At 32.1% G+C, this 7,789-nt stretch overlaps 1 protein-coding gene across 1 annotated transcript; it reads right to left on the minus strand.

The window, feature by feature from the left end:
• Positions 1-4,848: 4,848 nt before the first annotated feature.
• LOC108330984 (bidirectional sugar transporter SWEET3) lies at positions 4,849-6,580 on the minus strand. Its single transcript, XM_017565587.2, has 6 exons — positions 6,465-6,580; positions 6,336-6,372; positions 6,019-6,241; positions 5,637-5,798; positions 5,285-5,404; positions 4,849-5,196 (listed from the first exon to the last, which is right to left on the minus strand). The coding sequence occupies exons 1-6, from the start codon at positions 6,499-6,501 to the stop codon at positions 5,011-5,013; spliced, it is 765 nt and encodes a 254-aa protein (XP_017421076.1). The 5' UTR covers positions 6,502-6,580; the 3' UTR covers positions 4,849-5,010.
• Between the last annotated feature and the right edge of the window lie 1,209 nt (positions 6,581-7,789).

The raw sequence follows: 7,789 nt of genomic DNA on the forward strand, positions 1-7,789 counted from the left end.
CACCACAAAACTTAGTAGCTACACGAATAGTTGTTCTGGTTGAAGGTTAGAAATACACCGACAGGATGAGAAGAATTGGAAATGTAAATGTGGTAGTTTCACGAATAAAAAGAACGGTATGAGATGAGGACGTAGATCGCAGAGCATATATAGCGTACGATGAAGTGAATTGATTGCGAAGTGCAGGATGAGTTCAAGATTCATGAATGTGCTCATGTTTTGATAAAATGAAGGATGTGTTGATTATGCAGACACTGAAAAAACAGGAATCGTACATACTACATACATATATACGACGAACTGCCATGTGATATCGCCTATGATTCCAGAAATACAATCATATTAAAATTTGAGCTTCGCTTTTGCGTGGAAAGAGGAGATCAAGATTCGTGGATTTTTAAAATAATATGAATTTTTCTTTTGATTCAGCCTAGTGATATATATGGTGATGCCTGTCAAATTACCACTTTCCTTTGTCGTCATGTGCAAATCACTGATCCAGTTTTTCATAAATACAAAATATATCATTCAAAAAGGAGAAGAGGCAAATTCCTGATTGACAATGCATATGACATTCATGTATAACTGTGTTGATAAGGTGCACCATTGAATTATAAAATAAGGAGTTGGAAAGAATCTCCTATACCCTTTGCATGTGTCTGGGCATATGAGAAAGGTGGCAATGGCTTGGGAGTGCTACGTTTATACAGAGAATTAATCGGCCTCTGTGTTTCCAAAAGCTTCACTAACTCTTCGATTGCAAAATCCAGTGAGGAAAAGCCTTCCCAAACTCATCATTCTCAATTAATACAAAATTTTCAGCTACACGTTCAAAAGGAATATTCCTTCAGTCGAAGGAAAGGGCTTCCATTATGGAAATAAAAGAAGTAATATATATGTTGGATATTACAAGTCCATTTAGTGATCAAGGAAATTTATTATAAGTCTAACAATCTTGTTTTATATACACTAGTTGTAAGATTGAGCTAAATTCATTTCTCATTGTCATTAAAAACTTGTCCAAATAAAATTTATTACTTATTAAATTTATTGTGTCATAGTTATTGTTAAAAAGTATATGTTAAAAATATATGTCTTAATATATTAAGTAAATTAAACACTTATTTCAAGAATTAATTTTATAGGTTTAAGTTTGTACAAAAAAATTAAATGTCTTCGAAAGAAGATTATAAAATATTGAAGTATTTATTTTATTTTGTTTAACGCATATTTTTGTGAGTAAAAATATCCTTCACAGAAAAATGCAGACCTTTCTGCTCAGTAAACTGGACCACCTACGCTTAACTTTGTTAGTATCTAATGACTTTTTATTATAAAAAAATTATAAAATATTGAAGCATTTACTTTATTTTGTTTAACACATACTTTTGTGAGTAAAAATATCCTGCACAGGAACGTTCAGTCGCTTCCCGCTTGGCCAGTTGGACTACCTACGTTCAGCCTTATAAGATTCTAATGACTTTTTATTTAAAAAATAAATTATAAAACATTGAAACATTTACTTTATTTTATTTAACAAATATTTTCCTGAGTGAAAATATTTGCACAAGAAGGTTCAGTCCCTTCCTGCTCGGCTAGTTGGACCACCTATGTTCAGTCTTGTCAAGTTCAAATGGTTTTTCATTATAAAAATAAATTATAAAATATTGAAGCGTTTACTTTATTTTGTTTAACGCATATTTTCGTGAGTAAATATATCCTGCAGAGGAAGGTTCAGTCGCTTCCCGCTCGACTAGTTTGACCACCTGTGTTTAGCCTTATCAGGTTCTAATGACTTTTTATTATAAAAATAAATTATAAAACATTGAAACGTCTACTTTATTTTGTTTAAAATATTTGCACAGGAAGGTTCAGTCCCTTCCTGCTCGGATAGTTGGACCATTTACGTTCAGTCTTGTCAAGTTCAAATGGTTTTTCATTATAAAAATAAATTATAAAATATTGAAGCATTTACTTTATTTTGTTTAATGCATATTTTCGTGAGTGAAAATATCTTGCACTCAGTCCCTTCCCGTTCGGTCAGTTGGACCACCTACGTTTAGCCTTGTCAAGTTTTAATGACTCTTTATTATAAAATAAATTATAAAATGTTGAAGCATTTACTTTATTTTGTTTAACGAATATTTTTGTGAGTGAAAATATTCTGCACAGGAAAAAGTTCCAAAGTGTCTACTACTCAACCTAGGAAAAAGTTTCAAAAAGAACTCCTAGCGTCTACCGCTCAACCTAGGAAAAAGTTTCAAAAAGAACTCCTAGTGTCGCAACCTAAGAAAAGATTCCAAAAAGAACTCTTAGCGTCTACTACTCAACCTAGGAAAAATTTTCAAAGAGAACTCCTAGCGTCTACTACTCAACCTAGGAAAAAGTTCAAAAGAGAACTCCTAGCGTTTCCCACTCAACCTAGGAAAAAGTTTCAAAAAGAACTCTTAGCGTTTCCCGCTCAACCTGGGAAAAAGTTTTGAATAGAACTCCTAGCGTTTCATGCTCAATCTAGGGAAAGTTCCAAAGAGAACTCCTAGAGCCCGCCGCTCGGTGCAGAGAGGAATGAAGACTTAAAGCGTATCGAAAATCGACTCCCTACATACAACGTGAGCGGCCTCTGTTAAGCTCATAATAATCCCTGCGCACCTCTTCCAACAAAGAGCTTGCTTGGGCTTGGGGAACTTATGAAATATACTGATCGGAGTTAATGATCATTTATGGACAGTTAGCATGTATTAATTGGTCAGATTGCGCTCTACAAATATACGGTATTAATAATTGATTATTGGGTTTAAAAATATACTACATTAATGGTTAATCAACGTGTTATGGCTACCACAAGCTCTATATATATACAATTGATGTCTAGTTAAAATAACATTGATCTATCCTAATAAAATAGAGACATCTTTTTGAAACATATATTTGACTTTAGCGTCGGAATGTCTTCTGCAAGTCAACAACCCATCGAAGTGAATTACATTCTCAAAGAGGATTAGACGATCGAAAGAGAGCAGAGTAAGAAAGATCGACCTCAGACCTTTTCAATGAAACAAAGTTAAATTTAAAATTCATTTCTTAATGATATTTCAAATCTTTCTATCATATGCTGAACATTTATTTTGTTATTTCGTTTTCTATCTTATATCATATGTTGTTTAACACATACCTTTGTTAAATGTTTGTTTTGATAACATGAACGTCTCAAACACTAATAATCCAGTATTAATTATTTGAAATATCACACATGTTAAACCGAGACCAAGTATAACCAAGAAGACATCAACCTAGTTTTACTTGGCTGTGCTGTCCAGGGCTTTTGTGTTTGTTGCATGAGTTAATTTTTGTCTAACCTTCTTCTTTCACTGTAGTTGGTAATGATTTGTAAGACGAAAATAGGTATTGTTTTTACAACGTCTCTTCAGATTGACCTGGTCTCCATTTTGTTTTACCGAACATCTTTGGATGTAACGTCTAACTTGATGTAACACTTACGTGATGTACAACACGATAGCAGATATTTTACGTGACAATGTTAGCAAAATCAACAACACCTAAGCGAAGCTCTCATGTTATGTAAATATTATTTATTAAATAAAAAAGTCTTACTAATACGTAATCATGACAATTTTATAATTTTAAATAATAGAAAGTTCAGTAATAAAAAAAGTATATTTTAAATTCGTCTCTAAAACATAACAATTTTAAATTATAAAATTTTAATTCATCAAAATCAATTTCAGGTTAAGTTAATAAAGTATAAATTATATTTAAGTAACTAATGTAAATAACAACACGTTGTAAAAACTGGGTCTAAATGCAATTTTTTCCTATATAAAGACTGATCGCTTATTTTAATGCTATTGGTTTTAACTTTTTATGTCTGATTATAACTTCTCAATTATTTAAATTAGGATTTTTACCTTAAAACTTCATCTAATAATTGACAGAGATATAGTGGAGGTCTACATTAATATTGATATGCCTACAGAAACGAGATAAAATATATAAATTTTTTAAATAGAAACATAAAATGTTATAAATGCTTCTTATTTATTTTTAATATTATATATCTTTTTCATCCAAATATATATAAAATACCGATATATCATATAATTAGATGAAATTTTTTAATAAGATAAAAACATAGTTGAATTTTTTTAAAAATGAAATATAAATAACTGAAGTTTAGAAGGCTAAATTACAGGGAAATTACAAAAACAAAAAATATAATTAAATGAAAAAGTAACACAAACAAAATGAATAAATTAAAAAGTTTGGCGTCCCACATCGTTGCTCCTTTGGCAAAGGGAGAAAAGACAAAGAATAAACAACCGTGTCTCATAGCGTGGCTCGATGCTCATGTACGGAAAGAATGTTGCTGCTGACCCGTCGGTGACTCATGGTTTCTGAGTTGTCTGTTCAAACTTCGATGTAACTTTCTTTGATTTTTTTCCTTTTTTTTTTTTTTCAACTTCTGCGAATAACCAGCAAATATGTTGGTCACGCATTTTTCATTAGTAATCTTTTTAACTTATGCCCAAAATAACCAAATCATGATTGCCCTTAGATTTTTTGTTCTTCTCTTCTCTCGGGATATATCTACCATGGACTGTACCATCCTTAGAAGAACAAAGATCCTCGTTTGTCCGATGTTGTTCAATCTTATCTCTCATTAATTGCCATAACAATTCTCCTTTACACAAAGGGCACATGCACTAGAAAATGGAACTTGTCACGAGAAATGTGGACCAAAATTTAGAAAGATACATTAAATTTTGCATCTGGTTTTTACATATATATTTTCTATTTTTACTGCACAGAGGCTTCATAAAGATAAACAGGTAAAGTAAAATCTTGTCAATAAAGCATTTATTAAGAACTAAAAATATTACATCCAAAGCTAAGAGGACCATTGTCTCTTAAAATAAAGGAAATAAACATAACCAAAGGAATATGAATAGAACATTCTGAAATCTTCAACAACCTTTCCCTTTAAAACATTGTTCACGAGTTTTCGGTCATGTGATTCGTCACATTCGTTTCAACTTTCCCTATTTCCATGTCCACCTTTTCTAAGTTACCCTTTTCCTGGTCTCCCTTGCCTGGTTCTTCCACAACACTCCTTTTTCGATATCTGCAGTGAAGTACAAGCTGCAGGATGGCTAAAGGAGTTCCAAGGATACTTGGTCCCTGTTATTGTGAGAGAAACATCAGTATTCGTAATACTTTGTTTTCTAATTTATGAAATTAATATTCAAGAGATTATTTTGACACATACCGCTACGAAAATATCTCTAATGAGGATTCCATAGATCAGCCAGAGTGTAGAAGATAAGAATGCGCACACCGATAATGTTAGTGGCATGAATTCAACACTCTTTGTTTGTATAACTTTTTTCTGCACCAATAAAAAATGAAGCATAGTTATACAATTGTTATTTAAGCCACCATATTTAACTGGATTCTTTATCATGTACAATAGAAACATAAAAGGAAAGACAGTTTAATTTTTTAGTTAGTGAGATTATTATATTACATGATGGAACTTGTCTGCTCCAATTACCAGCAAGAATATACGCTTAGTAATGACAGAATATTTGAACGGTGGAAAACAAAGATGAGTCACTTACCATTACAACAAGGGGAGATCCATACAGCGTTACTGAAACAACTAAGCCAATGCTACCCACAAGAAGCTTTCGGTGACGGGTATCATGAAATGCAAAAGCTGAGACTGCAGCAATTATGCAGAACAAAAGCACAACTGGTATTGCAGTCATGGCTACCTTCACCTGCAACAACGTTTACTCATCTCAAAACATGCAACAAATGGACCTGAAAACGGTTGGACCACTGGGGAAGGATCTTTTTCTATGAAGAAGAAATTGCTATAACTTGATTTTTCAGCAAGGAAGTTAATATAATGAAACCATCTTGCATATGATTTAAAAGAAGTATCAAAGTGTGCAAACATGAGTTTTTTGGATGCACGAAGAGAGTAACGTGGTTTACCTTTCCTTTGCGAGAAGCAAACCAGAAATAAATGAGAACATAGGATAACTCCAGAACAATCCCAACACCATTAACAGTGACTATAGGGAAATTTTCCCACTTGCAGCTCACAACAGGCAAACCATACCAAGTGTAAAGAAGACAGTTCAAGAGCCCAATAATGTAAGGAATGCATGAAAACTCCTCTGTGCTTTTCTTTCTTATAACTCTTTTAAAGGTAACCCTGAACATAAAAAACATGAAAAGTGTTTAACACTTTATACATTCTCTAAAAGGGAGAACATTAAAGCAGAAACATTCTTAAACATGTAACATACACTGGTGCAGCATAAAGGGACATTGAGGCTGCATTGCCTGCAAAAAAAAAAAAGAACAGAACTAATGAGTCAATTTCTGTGAAGACTCAATTGTCTAAGTTCTAAGCTAAGAAAAGAAGAAGGAAGTACCAAAAACAGCAACAACCAAACGAATGGTCTCTGCCATTTCTAGTTCTCTTACTGAAACTTAGAATACTGAATGCTTCGAAGTTAGAAGTTAGAAGAGATGAATATTTTCATTGAAAATGCTCTATTTATAGCAGTTTGGGAAGACAGTAGGACGCGTAGGCAAACTTAAAATAATATTAAAATTGAAACAGTGTATAAAAATTGAGAAAGGGGAAGAAAAAAAAGAAGGATGAAGTGCTGTCTACGTCTTTAACAATCATGTGGATGCGAAATTTTGTACAAAATGAGAAGCTTTTCGTCAACTTGCTCAATATAACAGTATTCTTCCAAATTCCCACCCAGTCCCCCTACTTTTTTCTCTCCAGTTTTAGAGGCTTATGTTATGGTGAAGCAACAGACACAAAACATTATTTGCCATAAAACTTTGATGTGTGGTGCCTTCATTTTTGACAAATCTCTTGCGTGTCATTTGATATTTCATGTTATTATCTGTGTAGTATTTTGATCTAAGACCTTTGTTTTTCTAATACAATTTATCAGTGCCTTCTGCTTTTGTTTTTTGGTTGGTATAGCATTATGGAGGACACTAGTGCGTTTCAAAACATTACTAAGATGATCTACTCTTCATGACGTGGCTTCCATTTTGTGGAGATATGGGAGTTTATTTGGTATAGCGCAATTAAGTTGGATTTTGCTTCTCTAGTATATGGTTTTTCAGTTGACAAAGTGAACAATTGTAACTTTTTCTAGTATATGGTATTTTCTTTTTTCACAGATTTATAAGTCATTTTCTTAAGAAAGTAATAACTTAAAGAAGTTTGTTTTTACAACCCTCCCAGAACAAGTTATCCCCTCACTAGGATGGCCCGTATCGCGTCATCGAAGTCATTGGAAACTCTCAATGGCGGGCGAATAGTGAGATCATGGAATGCAGACAATCTTCGTTTCTTTTATAATTAGTCTCTTTACATTTATAATAAGAAAAATGTTCTTTTAACGATTTTTTTTTAACAACTTTTTTATAAACAATTTCTGTGATAATTTGTGATTAGTCATTTTCAAATATACAGACGAAAGTAAATTATCAAAATATTATAAAAGAAAGTTACAAAGCTTCGTTCTTTTTATAATGTTTTTTAACAATTTTTATTTTACAATTTTTTATAAATATGTGATAATTTGTGATTAATCAATTTTAAATATACAAATCAAGTGACACATGTTATTAAAATATTGTAAAAAGTTGTTAACATAGTCTACTTAATAAATCACACTCTTTTTCTCTGGAGGTATTTTTTTCTTTTATTTTTCCAAGAGGTTTTTAA

Source organism: Vigna angularis, chromosome 4 (genome assembly GCF_016808095.1).
Source record: "Vigna angularis cultivar LongXiaoDou No.4 chromosome 4, ASM1680809v1, whole genome shotgun sequence".
NCBI lineage: Eukaryota > Viridiplantae > Streptophyta > Magnoliopsida > Fabales > Fabaceae > Vigna > Vigna angularis.